Genomic DNA, 16,303 nt, shown 5'->3' with positions numbered 1-16,303 from the left:
GCTCCCCTCCTTGGCTGCTCAACGTCTCGTCGTCTTTGCTTTAGCGGTTTAGTGTATTTTTGTCTTTCATCATCTTCAGTGTATCTTCTGTGCTACAGGAGAGGGGACTCTGAAACTGCGCAAAGGTGACATGGGATAAATGCTGAGGGTGATGAAAGGAATATACAGTGATCAGGGGAGATCAAACACTGAAAGTGTGTTAATACACACAACCCACTGATACTAGATCGGCGGTGTCAGGCGATCTTTCCAGTACGATCTTGGTGATTATTTATAGAGGTACAAAGATTGCATCACATTTTAACTCCATCATATCAAGCTAAAGCGGTCGAAACTGGTACAAGGCTGCGCTTATACAGCCGGCGATGGCACCGATGACATCGCCGTCGCGACGAGTTGTGTTTTGAAGTTTAGGCGATGTCGCTGGATGACGTTATAAAGGGGAGGGCAGAGGCACGGAGAAGCTCCAGATTGGCCGCAAGGGGAGACCGTCGGCCAAAAAATCAAATATCGGTGACTACCAGATTTCTGGTAGCACTGTTGCTCCGTCGCTTTGTCGCCGTTGCGTGCACTATAGGCGACAGCGACAATGCATTTGTTTTGCCGCAACGTCGATGTCGCCGGCACTATAAGCGCAGCCTAAGGCCTCGGCCATGTTAACCGCTTGCTGGCGGAAGCGTGCTAAGGAGCGCTCCCGCTCAGCACTGAGCCCCTACAGCCGCAATTAGAGCGGCTTTAGTAGGGGCTCACCTGCGCTTCCGCGCGCTTGCGGAAGCGCAGGTCTTAGGGTAATTTAAATTTCCCCCGCTTGCCGGCGCGACAGGCCGGTCACGTGAGCGGTTCGCCCAATGAGGGCGAACCAGCTCCGTGACGTTACTGGCCCGCCCCCGGCCAGTGACGCGCCTGCCCCCTGACGGCCCGCTGACGGCGCGTGCGGTAAGCAACCGCAAGGCCAGGGAAAGCACCCGCTTTTCCTGAGCCTCAGCATGCCTCAGCGAGCAAGCAGGGAGCATGGACTCAGCCTTAGGCTAAGGTCCCGTTGCACGCGTCCGCACGACTGGCTTGCTTGCCGGCGGCGCGTGCAACTCACTGTACCGCGATCTGCGGTCTACAGGAAACTTCAGTAGTAGCGGGGGGGCGTGGCCAAACGGGTCGGGGGGGGGGTGCGGCCATGACGTGAGGGGGCGCGGCGATGACGTGGGGGGCCGGAGCGGGAGGTGGGCGGGAGTGGGAGGATTGACAGGGAGGGGGGGGCGTGGCTTGAGCGGAGGGACCCGCTACTCTTCCCCCCCTCCCTCCACGGGCTGCCACGGGCTGCAGGTAAGTAAAAAAAAACACACACACGCAGGCAGGCACTCACGCACTCATACACACACACACACACACAGACAGAGACAGGCACTCATACATACATACATACATACACACACACACACACACACAGGCAGGCACTCACGCACTCATACACACACACACACACAGACAGAGACAGGCACGCACGCACTCAGGCACACACATACACACACACAGGCAGGCACGCACGCACTCAGACACACACATATACAGACAGGCACTCACCTGCTTTCACTCCACACTCCTCCCCGCTCCCCGAAGCCTCTCCTCCTCCCGAAGCCTCCCCTCCCCATTGGCTCACAGCCACACACGTCACGCGTCAACGCTAGGAAACACCATTCTGTTGTGTCTCCTAGCGGCTGACGCGCCACAGCGTGTAGTCAGCTGTGCAGCCAGTGGGGACCGGGACCGGCTCGCAAGGATTCCCCTGCTGGTGGGGAACTCGCTACATTGCCGCCCGCGCCAAAGAGCGCAGCGGGACCCAGGCCTTAGTCAGCTGTAATACAATGTGATACCTTTTTAAAGGAGCAATCCAATTTTTTTTTTAATATAGGTTTGAAACGGGGTCTCCGGAGCTGAAACCCCATTAACGTAAGCTATGGGGACCCCCTGGTTCCGGGGGTACTTACCTCCGAAGGGGGTGCTGATATCTCCTGCAGTTTAAAGCCCCCCGGTCACATGGGCCAATACCAAGCCGCACCGGATGATGTCACGGCTTCCTATTGGCCCGCAGGGCCCGGGAGCTTGGAAAAGCGGCCATATAGTGAACCCTGGAGTGGCTTCCGGCACCCACTACGGAGGTAAGTACCTCTGGAAGCAGGAGGTACTCAGAGCTGAAATTTAATGGGGTTCCACGGCGGAGACCCCCTGATTCAATCCTGTATTTATACAAATGAAGGGGGTCCATGCTTCCGGAGTGGACCTTCCTGCGGCGTTAATCTCTGGCGCCAGGACACAGCTGTCCGCGGTGCCAAACACGGTCTTCTTTGCTACATCTGTATGTTGGTTTTATGATGTCTGCCTCCTGAGTAAACAGCCACCAGGACATGTGTCCCCACTGCGATAGCAGCCCTACTGTTGCCTATTGGCGCATTGACCACCGGGTAGAACCACGAGAGCTGCAGTCTAAATATTGTCGGCCTCCAAATTGTGTTTTTTGGGCTTGGATTCTCTCATGAAATATAGTCTTTGTTAGTAAGGCTGAGTCCACTGTGCCGCCGACTGCGCTTAGCGCGGTCAGCACAATGAATTCAAATCTGTCCGGCCACTCTCACACGGCGGCCCGGGCCTGTATGCTCGCGGACGCTTGCCGAGACAGATTAATTTGTGTTTCAGGCACGCTGAAGGGTCACATGACCTCAATCAATCATTGCCAGTCACTGCTCGGCCATGGCCCCCAAAAAAATATGCCGCACAGCCGAGTGCTCATGCTTGGAGAGCTGGTGACGTCGCCGCTCTAAGCAATGAGCGCGCTCAGCGGCCCAGAGAACGCAGCCTAAGAAGTATGGAGGGACAGAATACATACACAACAATGCTATGTCTCTTGTGTAGTGTGGCCGCCTTGCAATGCATCGCAGGCACCTCTGGCAGTGACGAGGTTAAGGAACAAGCCCGCAGGAACATTCCACATGTTTTTTTGCCGATACAGCTGCTGGGGGTCAAACATTCCTGTTCCTGACCACAGAGGAACAAGAAACATCAGTTTTCAATTAGAATTCTAAGCTGTTTTTAGTTTCATCGTTTAACAAAAAAAAAAAAAAAAAAAAAAAAGAAGGCTCCGGGTAGGAAGTTCGAACATGTGCCAGAATCAAGCCACTCAAATGCCATAATGCCATGTACATTATCAGCTGATCCGAACGCAAATGTGTATAATGCTTGTTTTGTAAGATTCATTATCAATGTGATAAGTGCACCCAACTTGCATTTCTGTGGTATTTGCCATGCTGTTGATTATGAAGTGTATGTTTCAGTAGAAGAAAACCTTCTGGTATGATCACAGCAGGGGTAATGTCACGACCCCATGATTACGGGTAATAACAAGCATCCTGTTAAAGAGGATACACAGAAACAGTACACAGTGTTTTATACAGCATGTCCCATTTCCGTGGGAAATGGGTGCACGGAGTATGAAATAGTTCTATTGCCATCTCCAATGAAGGCAGCCTGTTCTCCTTAACCCCATAAATGGCACTCTTGGTTTTTAAAGGGACATTCCCTCCTAGGACCAACGTGTGCTAATGGCATGGGGAAAGTATCAAATGTGGTTGATTTATGCTTTTTTTTTTTTTTTTAATCGTGTGAAAAGGCAACTTTTTAACATTTACAGACCACTATATTATCTTTGGTGTGGTTCGTTCTCCAGCTTCTATGATAGATGTTCATTTTAATTCAATTGACTCATTTGCTATTGCTGGGAAGAGCTGCTTAATAACACAGCCAAAAGACATCAGCTGTGTTTAAGTCATCAGTTGCCATTGGAGCAAACCGTTCAGTTTTGCTGTCACTATCTTGCTTTTATTCAAAATGCCAAATATTTGTATGCAACAGATGTAGCATCGTTAGAGGAAAACAGGCGAATAATAAAAAAACATTTTATATTCTATTTTTAATCTCTTTTATTGAGAAGAGCCTGATACTAGAGAGGAAACGGTCTATAAAAAAAAGTTTGTTCGCTGGATAATATTCCAGCATGAACGCTTCACACCCCCAAAGAACCGAAGTTTTACCTTCAAGAGTACACGCTACAAAGTAGAGGGAAATCCAGTTCCATATGGAGGATAGTGGGTTATTCTCCCTGTAATGGCTACAAATGCATTTCTACTTGCGTTGCAGGATTGGTACAGCAGCATTGGCTGTGCAGGTGGTTGGTAGCAACTGGCCCAAACCCCACTACACCCTGCTGGTCACCGGCTTGTGCCGATTTAAGATTGCTGAAGTGCTGAAGGAGAAACCATATCCCATTGCCAAAGTCGAACAATTGGATCGCCTTGAGGAGTTGAGCAGTAAGACAGAATTCAAGGAGGCACTAGGGGAGTTATCAGAACAGTTCTACAGATATGCAGTGCAGGTATTGTACCACCTATGCACTACCACTTCATCTGTGTATCGCTCTGCTCTACAAATGATCCCTTTGACATGGTTACTACAGCCGAGGCAATAAAGTGATTAATTATGAGTTAAAGTCATTGTCCCTATTGATCGATCATGGTAATCAATCTTTGGTGAATATACCCCTGTCTCTCTTCATACCAGTGGGCTGCAAAACCAATTTGTAAGTAATTGCTTTTTTTTATTTGATTGCTTGGCTTTACTGGATATTGTTCCACTGATAGTTTGGAATTTCAAGTTCCATAATCTATACGAGGCCCTGGGCAAAACTATGTTTTGTTCGACAAGATAAGTGTGGTTGGCTTCTTCATTGAGAGCGCCGTTTTTGATTTAAAATGTTGCATTTGGCAGTTTTATGTGTTATACACTGTCTTTTGGATCATGTTCCATGGAAGCTACTACACGATCAACTCTATAGTTCATATTGAGTAGTAGAAACAGAAAGTGCTGTATATAGCACAAACAGCTCTAAAACAATGCATAATATTTTCCAGAATTAATTCATTTACAGAAAAAGAACAATTGTGTATTATTACCCATAGGGACAAATAATAACAGCGTTAATGTACCATTTTTTTTTAATCACAATCTTTTATTTAATATTTCTATAAGTAAGTATAAATGGAGTAACACTATCATCGCTATCTTGCAGGGAATATATAAGGATGATTGTTCAACTGATGCCTCATTTTTCTTTCCTTTGTCTAAAGCTTGTCGATATGCTGGATGCTTCTGTCCCTGCCGTAGCCAAGCTGAAACGTTTATTAAATAATCTGCCCCGGGAAGTATTACCGGACATTCTGACATCGATTATTCGGACATCGAACGAAGAAAAGCTCCAGGTCTGGACTGGCGAGCAGACCTTTCCCGTTACATAAAATGATATCATATTTCTGGTTTTCTTTGTTATTGTTCGTATAAGAATCAATGTTCCTTTTTGACGTTTTTTTTTTTTTAGATTTTAGATGCCGTTGGCCTAGAAGAACGTTTTAAGGTGACAATTCCTCTTCTTTTAAGACAAATTGAAGGCTTAAAACTCCTGCAGAAAACCCGAAATCTCAAACGGGATGATGATAACAGGGTATGTTAAACATGTAGGAAGAATGCAGACACACACACACATTGTATTTTAAACCTAATAAATTACCCGTATTTGCTTTGCTATTCAGGTGCTATGCTGTTATTATAGATCACTTGTGATGTACATACATGGAATTTGAACTGTAGCATCGTTTACATTTTTTATTGCGTTTTCCATAACACAACATATTACATTTCAACAAGACCCATCGGACACTGGTGCTTTGCCATTTTTTTTTTTTCCAAATAGTTTTATTAGGCATTGATACAACATATGATTTACAGTTTCATTACATTGCCTAATACGTAAACATTTGAACTTTTTCTGGGGTAAAGAAGGGGCAACCTTGGTTGTCCTAGAAAAAGGGGTCCTCTAAGAGTGAGGATAGAGGGGAAGGAGGGGAAGGAGGGGGGGGAGAGGGTAAGGGAGGGGTTGGGAGTTCACATCCCGGGGGCCCTAAATCTGTGGCCCTTGGACCCAGTGAGTTGGCACAGGGGTTCGGGGGGAGTCTGGTTTCCTACTAGGGCCTTCATCTGTTGAGGAGCCACCAGGGTTCCCATATCATGTCGAAGGCGATAAGCTTTTGCCTTAGCATGGCCGTCAACTTTTCCATTATCATCACTTCATTGATCCTTTTTTTAATGGAGTTTTTGGATGGTGTTGTTTGTCTCTTCCAGGATGCCGCTATCTCGCATCTGGCCGCAGTTAAAATATGGGAGATTAATTTCCCAGTTGTCCGGACAATACCTGGTATTGGCCTTGCAAGTAGGAAGGTCTGCGGTTCTATAGGCAGTTCTAGGTCTGTGACCTCTTTTATCAAATTTTGGACCTTGGTCCAGTACTTAACAATTTCCGGACAGGTCCACCAGATGTGGGCCATGTCCCCTCTATGACCGCAGCCTCTCCAACATAAATCTGACGCCAGGGGGTAGATCTGGTTCAACCTCGCTGGGGTGAGGTACCAGTGGAAGAGAATTTTATATATATTCTCCTTTGTTAGGGTGCATATGGACGTTCCTGAGGCGGCCTGCCAAATTTCCTCCCAAATCTCCCTTTCTATTGTGATATTCAGGTCTGCCGCCCATTTGAGCATGTAATCATGATCTTGGGTGGCTGTTGAATTTTCTAGAATGGAATATATATCGGAGATTAATCCCCTTTGATATGTGTTCGCTTGACACAGTCGTTCGAATTTTGTAAGGGAGGGGAATTCTGGGGTTGGGCACACCTTTTGGGCAAAATGACGGATTTGTAGGTATTTGAATGTGTCCAGTTCCCTAATTTTATATTTGGCTTTAACTTCTTGGTAGCTCAGTAGCGTGTTCAGGCTCAGAAGGTCCGCGATCGTCCCGATCCCCCTTTCTTTTAGACGGTCGTATAGCTTAGAACCGCATCCCGGAGGGAATTTTGGGTTGTTGGTTAGGGGCGTGAGTTGTGGGTTAGCTGAGCACAGCCCGAATCTGGTCTTGTGTTTTGACCATACTTCCCATGTAAACATGGACGCTTGTAGTTTTAGGTTGTGCGTCTGCTTATCTCCTTTATCTAAGCTCCATAGGCATGCCTGCAGAGAAGGCATTCTGGCATATTTAGATTCAATATCGATCCAGCAATGTTTGGCTGGGTCGGCATTCCACATAGCAGCTTGTTTCAATTGTGCTGCTATGTAATATTTATGTATATCTGGGACGGCCATACCTCCCCTTCCTCTTGGTGCCAACAGGACCGATCTTGCTACTCTGGGCCTTTTGCCCTGCCAAATGAAGTTAAACATTCTGTTTTGTATGCTCTTTAGATCAGCGCCAGGCACATGGACCGGGAGTGTCTGAAAGTAGTATAAAAGTCTAGGGAGAATATTCATCTTAACGGAGATCATTCTCCCAATCCATGATATCTGGTAACCTTGCCACTGTTCCAAATCTTTCTTAATTGTACCCCAAAGCGCTGGGTAGTTATCTTGGTATAGAGCTCTGTAGTGTCTTGATATATTTACCCCCAAATATTTAATACATGCAGGACACCACCGGTAATTGAAATTTAGTTTAAGTAATTTCACTTCCTCATCTGGTAGGCTGATATTTAAGGCCTCCGATTTTCCATTGTTTATTTTGTACCCAGACACTTTACCAAAATCCGATAGTTCTCTGTGCTTTGCCATTTTTAAGTTTTTTAATCGACTGATATTTCTTCTATGGAAATTGGCTCATTTCATCTTTTGTTGATCTTCCCTTGTTAATTTAGGCAACTGTAATTTTCCCATGAAATCCTCCATTACCTCTGCGTTTTCCGCACTCTTTCCATATAATTTGTGATCGTATTCTTGAGGTGCTAAAGATATTTCTTTGGTTTCAGTTGAGATTTCCCCATTAGCTTTCTGTATTTTCGTTATATGTTTTAGATGATGTGTAGTTCCTGACTAAATTCCCCATTAAGGTAATAGGGGAGCCCCTGCTGCTGCCTCCGTCACGTGCACGCGCAGGACTGTTATTGTTTCCGCTCTCATGTCTCATACCGCGAGTTGATGCGGTGTCCTGCTTGCGCTGATATATAGGCTTGTAGTGCCCCGATGGACACTTAGAGCCTCGTTTTATTGAATACTGATAGGGTTAGTGCTCTCTACTTAGCACAGAGTGTAATTCCGTGATTTATGCGCTAGAGTACATTACTACTTATAGCTACCACAGCCACTATTCTACTATACGCAGCCACCCCCTCTTCATGTACAGTGTCTATTTATGTGCTAAGCTCACCTGACAAGGATGCCCACCACCTTACTATTAGCACAGTGTTCATTAGTGCTATCTGTGACATTGCCGCTGAGGTCACTACAGGGCATTACACCCCTATACTGTGGACCTCAGGAGGTTACCTGAGGTCAGCTTCACACAGCACTGTGCTTACAGCTATATCACTGAGGAGGATCTTTACTGACTGCACACTGAGATCTACTGGTGCACATTATATTTGCTTTACATGTGCACCAGTCACTACTAGTCACGCCACTTTTATTTATGGTTTATGCATATATTGCCTAATGTGACTTGTAGACATAGTACCTTACGGAGCACACCCTACTTATTCACCTTTCACAGAGGTCCACATCAGGATTTCTGCTTAGTTTCCTGTGTGATAATTGATACATATAGGACACACATACTATGTTGATCCTGAGCCTCACGGTTTTCAGTATCATGATCCACTGACCTCTAGTACGTCATTTTAATACCCAATATTTTATATATGTGTTGTATTTAATAAAGTTTATGTTTTAAATCATACACTCATCACCAGAGGGTGAACGTGAGTGCTACACTGGGCTCTTCTCTACCTTTTCTATAAATTCCCCATTAGTCTGCCAGCTTTATTCCCATATCTATGTAGATGAAAGTCTCTATATTGCATTTTTTTTTACTTCCTTTCTCTGCAGCCATATCTTGCATATATCCTTTTTTTTAAATAAATATTCTTGTTTTGTGGCCAAAGATGGTTTTAGTTTAAATCTCCTGTACGCTTTGCTTAGCTCGTCACTCGCTTTCCTGAATTCCGTGTCAATTTCCTTCCTTTTTTTATTTGAAAAGGCCGTTCTATCTCCCCTTAGCACCACCTGTGCCGTTTCCCAATACAATTGTCCTTCTTCTTGGTGTGCATTGTTATTGTCCTTGAATTGGTACCATTTGTTTAGTAGGAAAGCTTTAAACTCCTCATGTGATATAAATGTGAAGGGAACCTCCATATCCTATCGTTGTGCTCTTTCTGCCCAATATTTAGCCCTGTCCTTACTGGAGCATGGTCACAAATCAGGATGTTTTCAATGGGAGCCATACCCAGGTTAGGGATTAGATGGTCACTTATTAAAAAATAATCGATTCCTGAAAAGGTATTATGAGGATGGGAGAAAAAGGAGTACTCCCTCTCTATGGGATTTAGTAACCTCCAGCAGTCCGTCACCCCTAGCGCTTCCCGCGGAGTCTTAATACTCTTCTGTCCTGGATTTAATCCCCTCTGCTGTATATTTTGCCCTGATTTGTTTAAGGCCGCGTTTATAGTCCCGGCGACGTTGCGTCAAAACAAGTGTATTGAATCCGTCGCGTGCGCCTATAGTAGGAGCGACAGCTTGGTCACGATCGCTCGAAGTCAATGAAAGTTGATTATTCCGCGACCGCGGCGTGATGTCAGCGGCCACGTGAGCGTATCAGCCAATGAGGGCGAACTGCTCACAGCCACGCCCCCAGTCACCGCCTCTTGTCTCTAACACTATAAGCAAAAATCGCTGCTACAATGGCGACAGACAATGTCGCGTCGCCGTAGCCAGGACTATAAGCGCGGCGTTACAATGGATCTTGAGCTACATTAAAATCTCCGCCCACTATAGTATTGTTACTTTTGTCGTTCAATATTTTTTCCACCGTGCTCTGGAAAAAGCTCTGGCTATTCTCATTGGGGCCATATAGATTATAAATGTTTAATTCTGTTTTGTGTGTGTTTACTCTGCATTGCACCAGTCTCTCTGCTGTATCCCCAGAGGAAGTCATTGTTCCCAGGGGCAGTGCTTTAATGATTAGAATTGCTGCACCTCCCTTCTTTCCCACTGCTGGGGAATAAATACATTCTCCCACCCAGTCCCGCTTCAGTTTTTTACTTTCGTTTTCATTCCTGTGGGTTTCCTGAACTAGTGCAATATCCGCCCTTGATCTTTTCAGGTGACTTAGAATTTTGTTTCTTTTTATTGGAGAATTTATGCCCTTTACGTTCTTCCCTATTTTCATGTGCATTTTACTGTGTGTTTGTGATTTATATACTTGTGGTTCTCCTGCTGCCTTTGTGGGTATCTTAGGTGGCGCTTATAGTGCCTTGCGACGGCGACGCAACATTGCTTCAAAACAAATCAATTTACTCCGTCGCCAGCGCTTACAGTAAGCGCGACGGCGACGGAGTGTCTGAAAATTTGGAAGCCGGGTCTATTTGATTTTTTAGAGACAGTCGCCACATGTGACTGTCTCTAAACCAATCAGAGGGCGCGGGCCGCCCCCTTTGGTGACGTCGCTGGCGACAGTCGCTTCAAATCAAATGACAACTTTCGCTGGTGGGGACGGCGACGGGTGACGTCATCGGTCGTGTCGCCAGCACTATAAGCGCGGCCTTACTCTCTCTTCTACAGCGCGCCATGCATGCAGTCCTTTTTATTACTTGTGCTGCTGATGACCTTAATTCCATGAACTGAAACACGTCTGACAATACTATAACATAACACACACACAGAAAGAAAAAACATCACTTGTATTTCCTTTCCTTTTTTCCAGGAGCAGCTCCTGCCTCCCATCCTATTATGACACTTCACTCCTCCCGCTCCACCATATAATATATAGCCTTCAATTTATGCCAGACTTATAAGCTTTTGGCTTTACTAACCACTTGTTAGGCCTTATTAACCTGTTCTACCCCTTACCGCTTCCTTATATAAACATATTTAACTGCTGCTTGTATTAGCATAACTTTTTTTTTTTATAACTACTTAGTTACTTAACGCACCTAGCTTGGCCTTGAACTTCGACCTCCCCCAATACCGGTTAACAAGGCAATTCTTCTAGTCCCTTCTACTCCACAAACTTTTTCCCTCCTTCAATCTTTTATCTCAGGATACCCCAAGAAGTATGTAACCAGGTAAATCTAACGATTGACCCACCAGGCGCTCAGAAATAAGGCAATGCTGCACAGTGATGTAACTGGAACTTAGGCTATGGTAGACCCCAAGCATAGAGATAATAAATTGTGTAAACAATCTTTTCCAGCAACAGGCTCCCTAAGAGCACCATGTAGTTGGGATAAAAAGATTTACTTATCTGATTCAGGGGTAGCTGGTTCCATGCCCGTAATGTCCTCCTGTGATGTAGCTTCTCCTGTAGATGGACCTTTTTCTGGAGCTGTGTGGATATGGGGGTATAGCATAACCCCCCCACTTCCTAGCTTCACAATGAATCGATGGCCTCTTCACCGCCAACCCTGCATCCGCTGTCGCGGTGGGCGGTCACCTGACCGGCGGCCCTTGAGAGATATCCGGGTCCTGGTCGCAGGAGAGAGAGATGCGCAGCTCGGCGTGCAGGCGGTAGAAAGCAGCAGTAAGCAAATCCTCCCGAGGGGGGTGAAGACGTCGCACAGCCGCAATAATGGAGAAGGCTGATGGGTGACTCAAAAAATAGCTTTATTCACACATAATGTGCAAGCGGATCCTCTTGACGCGTTTCAGTATATATACACACATTCATGTAGAGGTATCAGTACCGTGTTAGCCGAGCTTCAATAATCAAAAATCAAAAAATAAATAGATGATACCGTTCTGTGGCTAACGAAATGCTTTTATTTGTGCGAGCTTTCGAGATACACTGATCTCTTCTTCCGGCGATGTTACAATGAATGAAGCAAGGATATATATATATATATATATATATATATATATATATATATATATATATATATTATATCTATCCAGACAATGAATGAAGCAAGGATATATATATATATATATATATATATATATATATATATATATATATATATTATATCTATCCAGACAAAATAAAGCACCAGTCGTTATTATGTTTACTAGTAAGTTATAAAGTTAGCACAATAGCAGCTATTAAGTATCGCCCAAATCAGGGTAACACAGTGAATAATGCATTAACATCCACCCTAATTAATGGATGTTAAGGCATCGTTCGTTCTGCACTAATTAACCTGCTTCTCACTCAATGTTCTTTAAAGAAACTTTGTCAGCTACTTTGCTTCCCAATTCATTATTAGGTTGTAGCTTTTCGTCCCCTGAGGAAGATCGGACAGGTCGCTGGCAAACCATTTTCCTTGGCAGCAGAAGAGGATGATGACGAAGACTCCGATGACATCATGATGCTGGAGAAGAAAATCAAAGCTTCGAACATGCCAGAGCCAGCGCTGAAAGTCTGCGTAAAGGAAATAAAGAGGTGAATACAACAATTTGCCGTCACGACGGCGCTATCGGGCCATGTTATCCGTGGGAGCGTCTGTGTGTAGTCGCAATGGGATATATTTCCAGACATGGTCACAGAGTTTAAAAGATTCAGGACAGGTTCTCAGAGGTGCATATATCCCATAAAGTGTGGTCACACTCAATATTCGCAACACAACGTCAAAGTAGAGAGCACCTACCTGATGAAGGGCCGTGTGGGCCAGAAACATCGTTATTTTGGATGTTTGCCTACTTCTTTTAAATTAAAGGCGACGGGGTTTGCACCACAAGAATGCTTTCTATATGATGCTAAGATTGAGTCTTCAATTTGTGTGTGCTGTTCCCCTACTTTGACTTGGTATCTGTATATACTATATAGGAATAGTTTTTTACATATAATGCAGAATTTTAGACTTGCGCTACTTCAGATGTCATGGATTATTTTGGCAAATAAAAGGGGAAAAGAATGATACAGAGACGCAGAATGTGATACATCTCATTATAATCTGTGCACCATGTAACTCCCCCCAACTCCTCCTACTGACTCTCCCCAAGGTGCAAGCTGGGGCAGGCGGGGCAAAATTGGAGAGAAACACTTTGATATATAGATACAGGATAAAAGTGCCAAAATTGCCATGATCCACAGACCCCATTGTTCACTGTCAAGTGCTGCTGCAATTTAACGGAGCAATCCAGGTGCTTTATTTTTTTATTTTTAACATTTGTATTTTTTTACACAGGATGGGAGCAATGAGTCTCTGAAGCTGAGCTCCGCTCATTTCAGCTCCGGGACCCCCTGCTTCCGGAGATACTTACCTCCGTATTAAGTGCCGGTAGACGCTCCGGCTGTGCTAGCTTGGTTTTACAGTGTAACGTTCCCGCGTCAGGCAGGCTAATAGGAAACCAAACCTTGATGATGTCACGGCTTCCTATTAGCGCGCGAGCTTTGAAACGCCGCCATCTTGTGAACCCTGGTGGCCGAGCGGCTACCGGCACCCCCTACGGAGGTAAGTATCTCCGGAAACAGGGGGTTCCCAGAGGTGAGATTAATAGGTTTCAGCTCCGGAGACCCCCTGCTTCCATCCTGTGTGCAAAAAACAAACGCTTGTATGGTCTCGGAGAGATGTTGGTGTAAGTAACGTTTGCACAACCTCCTAAACATTTATGGGGGAAAAGCAATGCCTTATAACTTGGGCAATGACAGCAGCATTTTTTTTACATCGAAATACATCCCGAACTATGAAACAAACCTGCTCACTAGATTTCACTTATGTTGCCGGGCCGGCTTGAACTATAGCGCGAGGGACTACGCGGAATACTGGGGCTGTCATAAGAAGCATGAGTATAAGTTAGCCTAAGCACTCTATGTATTGTATGTCAGGATAAAATGGTGATGTACCCGTGTCCGCAATAATGCAGGATTCGGGGATATCAGTAGTGGGATTACAACGTTTCAGCTGCATTGTAGCAGCCTTTACACAGCAGATGTTTTACAAAAGAATAGGGTCATGGAGTGAATTATCTTTCTTATATATTTCTGCTTCAAATCAACTCTTTTGTAAGCCACATGCTTGATAAAGGCTACTGTGAAGCAACGACGTTGGAACTGTATGGCTATACTTCTCATGCAAGGTATAGCCATGGAACCTGTTTGGTTTTGAGTTGCTTGCTGATGGTATTAAACCTTTTGGTGGGAAAGAGCTTCCATGGAGGGCCATTGGAAGTTGGTGGACCTCTTTAGTATTGGGAAAAGCATAGCACGCAGGAGGAAGAGCTCAGCAGTCACACGTTGAAGACCAGCAGCTTCCACAAAGCGGATGAATGTTGCAAGGTGTAAAGGGGGTTGAAACAAGAGTTCTATTTTTTTTTTTGCTGCATCTCTGTCCTTTCAGATTGAAGAAAATGCCGCAGTCCATGCCAGAATATGCGTTAACCAGAAACTATTTGGAGCTGATGTCCGAGCTGCCATGGAGTAAAAATACAAGAGGTAACATAGGAAATTCGGGGGGTGGGGGATTTATGCTGAGTATTGACTGACTGTTCATCATGTATAATTCTGTTGTGCAACTGTCCTCCGGAGAGGTTTGCAGCCTGTGGTCAGTGTGACTCTGGGGTTCTGTCACAGTGTATGCGCATACTCTTACGGCATTTTGACATTTTTCCTTTTATTTTTTTTACTTTCCCACGACATTTTGAAGATGATCCATATACCTTTAACCCCTTTGCTGCCAGGGGGGGCCTGCAGCACATTGCATGTCAGGCCTTTCGGGTAGTCCAGGTTTAAAAATGTCGAATCTAACGTTCTGATTGTTTTCTCTCTGGCTGCACCCGCCTATTACGTGTTAAAAAGGCAATGAAGAGAAAACCATGTGACATTGTGATAGTGACACACAACACGATGCATGTGACATTGTGATAGTGACACACAACACGATGCATGTGACATTGTGATAGTGACACACAACACGATGCATGTGACATTGTGATAGTGACACACAACACGATGTTACTTTGCACTTTCTGTTCTAAGACACGATATAGACAGATTGGGAAATATAACCGACTCTGCCCTGAATAAGTCATTGGAAAGGAATTCTTTAAATAAAAATGGTGAGCTGCTTGACCATTCCTGGAATGAGGCTAACATCTCCCCCTCTGCAGCGAGGGCCTCGTTCCCAGGGTCCCTCCGTCCCGTGTGCGCATAATGTCTTCTATCAGAGAGAACAGCTGCTCACTGTTGTGCTCCCTCAGTCCCAAAATAGTCACTGGATTATTGGATAAAACACCTGTTTTGCACCAGACATTGCCTCGTGGGAGGTTGGTATTTTCGGTCTTGCACCGGGTGTGGAAATAATCAAGACGTAGATTCGATACAGCATCCGTGGTGTTTCCGCTGTCCCTCCCCCTTAGTTATGTGGCATCAAAGCGAAATTCCCTTGCAACTAGTTACTTTTTATGCAGCTTTCTGTATTGATACGGATCTGTGCACCATTCGTAATACCATGTTGTATATATGTAAAAACGTTCACTGTTTCTCATTGAATATTATAAATGTACTGCAATTTAGTGCAAGTATCCCTACCTGGCCTTTCTGCTCCATTGTATAGTTCAATAGCCAGAGTTAATGACTGCAACTGTTTGGTCCTACTCAATGATGCACCTACAGTGTAAGGCCTCTCTATGCATCTATAAGGCCTCTTATTCAATTTGCTGCAAAGGCTCTTCCCTATACTGCAGAATGTTTAAGCTCTTTTCAAATGAATGCGTAAGATGTTCTCAGCACGGGGAAGCAGCACCATTGCATAACGGCCTAAGAGGGTTATGCCGGGACACTACCGCATAGAAACTCCCATTGACTTGAATTCGAGTTATAACGCACTTAAGAGGATAACCCCCGAAGTGCCTCGTTTCCCCCCGTGAGTCCTGAGAGTACTAGGGTTAAACCCTTTGAGGACAGGGTGATACATGAAACTGCTGCTTTAATTCAGTGTATTATAATGGCCATTTAGTATATAATCATATTACACTTCCTAAAACATATGGGAAAACTACTCTAGTGTTTCATAAATAACTAAAGGTAATGGCAATGAATATGCTGAATGTGTTGCAGCTGCAAACACATACATTTAATATCGGGCTGTTCCTGCGATTCATAATTATCTATATAGCTTTACCATGTTTTTGCTTCACAGGGAAGATAGGAATGTTACTGCTGGGCAGAAAATTAATCATGAATCCCCTGATATGTAACACGCAATATTATACGTTTGGCTAATTGGTTTTAT

General features: G+C 44.8%; 1 protein-coding gene across 1 annotated transcript in view; it reads left to right on the top strand.

Annotated features, from left to right (window-relative positions):
• Positions 1-16,303, top strand: part of LONP2 (lon peptidase 2, peroxisomal) — a 95,323-nt gene that overhangs the window by 10,647 nt on the left and 68,373 nt on the right. Inside the window, exons 2-6 of the mRNA XM_075576659.1 lie at positions 4,186-4,420; positions 5,172-5,303; positions 5,420-5,542; positions 12,338-12,513; positions 14,411-14,505. Coding sequence (XP_075432774.1) covers positions 4,186-4,420; positions 5,172-5,303; positions 5,420-5,542; positions 12,338-12,513; positions 14,411-14,505 — 761 coding nt within the window. The remainder of the gene's footprint in view (positions 1-4,185; positions 4,421-5,171; positions 5,304-5,419; positions 5,543-12,337; positions 12,514-14,410; positions 14,506-16,303) is intronic.

The sequence above is a fragment of the Ascaphus truei genome, chromosome 19, assembly GCF_040206685.1.
Source record: "Ascaphus truei isolate aAscTru1 chromosome 19, aAscTru1.hap1, whole genome shotgun sequence".
NCBI classification, from domain to species: domain Eukaryota; kingdom Metazoa; phylum Chordata; class Amphibia; order Anura; family Ascaphidae; genus Ascaphus; species Ascaphus truei.
This window is presented reverse-complemented; position numbering and strand designations above follow the sequence as displayed.